A 1,816-nucleotide genomic window follows, 5' to 3' on the forward strand; every position below is an offset into this window, starting at 1 on the left:
AGCTCCACTATAAGGCTAGGAAAGGGTTTAACCTATAACACTAAGGTTTCCCTACACGGCCTAACACTAAGGGTTCTCTAACCACTCTTAGCTAGAAGGCTTCCTACACACAACAACTAAGACTAGACTAGCACCACTAAATGCTACACAAGCCTAGACACGCGACACACCACAAAACCACATACACACAAACACACAAACACACAAGCACACAAAAAGGGAGTTAGCACCCACACTTACCTTCCCGGCGACCAACGGTCATGAAGGTTTAAGGGTTAACTACCTAAGGGGAAGGATACACGCGATCCTCTCTTACTTGCCGCTTCACCGGTTGCTCATCTTCGGGACTGGTCAGTGGGGGATATCTTGCTTCTGGCACTGCTACTATGGCATTGTTCATCGGACATGATGCTTTGTAATGGCCACCCCTGCCACAATTATAACATATGATGTGAGATGGCACTGGGCGATAACTCCTTTCTGCCTTTGAGCACTCTCGAAAATAATGGCCCGACTCTCCACATGAGTAACACACAACTCCTCCTTTCTTTGGCTTTGGACTACGCCCTTCTTGGTTGAATTGACTCCTCTTTCGACTTTTGCCATCACTTGACATCATCTTCGCCTTGTTCTTCTCTTGGTCTTGACGGATGGCTTCCTTCTCCATTTCTATGTTCTCCTCCATGTTTACAGCTCTCTCAGCCAACTCATCAACTCGTTGGTAAGTTACAGACATGAGCCTACCCTGGATGTCTGGTCGTAGCGCATGTAAAAAGTGACGTGCCATAACTGCTTCATCTTCTCGTCCTCGGTACACGTACTTCCGTAGTCGAGTAAAGATTGATTCAAGTTCTCGAACGCTCTTCTCGCCTTGTTCCAAGCTTATGAACTCATTCTCTAATCTATCTCTAGCCTCCGGTGGAAAATACTTTCCTTTAAACTCCTTTCGAAACTCCGTCCATGTTGGATTTGTTTGACCATAGTGTCTCTTCACACTAGCCCACCAATCACTAGCATCATCCTTCAAGTAGTATACTGCAACGTCTTTCTTGTAGTCTTCTTGGCATCGGGTTGCGTCAAAATTCTTCTCCAGGTTTTGCAACCATTGATCTGCTTCAAACGTGTTTGATCCTCCTCTAAAATTATCGGTTCCCAAATCTTTCATGATCTTCACAATCTTCAGGAAGCTCGGGGCCTCTGATGCACTTGGGCGTGACGATTGTTCTCGCATATGTGCTAATATCTCTTGGAACACAGATAACATAGGGTCTCTTGCTCCACTCTCTGAACGTCGTGGCTCTTCGCGCGCGCTCCGTTGTCTTGGCTCCTCGGGTGCACTCCTTTGTCTTGGCTCCGCTGGTACACTCCTTTGTCTTGGCTCTTCAGTGACATTCATTTGTCTTGGAGGCACCCTCCCTGGTTCATATGGTTCGTGATATGCAGATCGCACTCCATATGGTGTTTGATGGAAATTTGATGGTTGTCGACCAGTATTGTTAAATCGCGGATAAAACCAATCTCTTCATCTAAAACACCAAATAATGATTCCATCATGTATATTGATCTTTCATGGGATCTAGATCGGGATGAAGATCCTTGCGACCCACTTCTTCCGGAACTCGACCTCTCTGTCGTTAGATCGTCAGTCTCTCTTGATTTTGTTTCTCCCTCGATATCATATGGATCACCCTCCAATGGTTCTTTACACTCCTCTTCGACTTCATATGGATCATCCTCTAACGGTTCTTGACAGTCTTCTTCAGCATCAAATTGATCATCCTCCAATGGTTCTTGCCATTCTCCCTCGACATCATAT

At 45.8% G+C, this 1,816-nt stretch overlaps 1 protein-coding gene across 1 annotated transcript; it reads right to left on the minus strand.

Moving 5' to 3' along the window:
- Nucleotides 1-283: 283 nt before the first annotated feature.
- LOC109130871 (uncharacterized) lies at nucleotides 284-1,396 on the minus strand. The gene has a single exon (XM_019240949.1). The coding sequence runs from the start codon at nucleotides 1,394-1,396 to the stop codon at nucleotides 284-286; it is 1,113 nt and encodes a 370-aa protein (XP_019096494.1).
- Between the last annotated feature and the right edge of the window lie 420 nt (nucleotides 1,397-1,816).

Source organism: Camelina sativa, chromosome 19 (genome assembly GCF_030686135.1).
Source record: "Camelina sativa cultivar CO46 ecotype springtype chromosome 19, ASM3068613v1".
Lineage (NCBI taxonomy): Eukaryota > Viridiplantae > Streptophyta > Magnoliopsida > Brassicales > Brassicaceae > Camelina > Camelina sativa.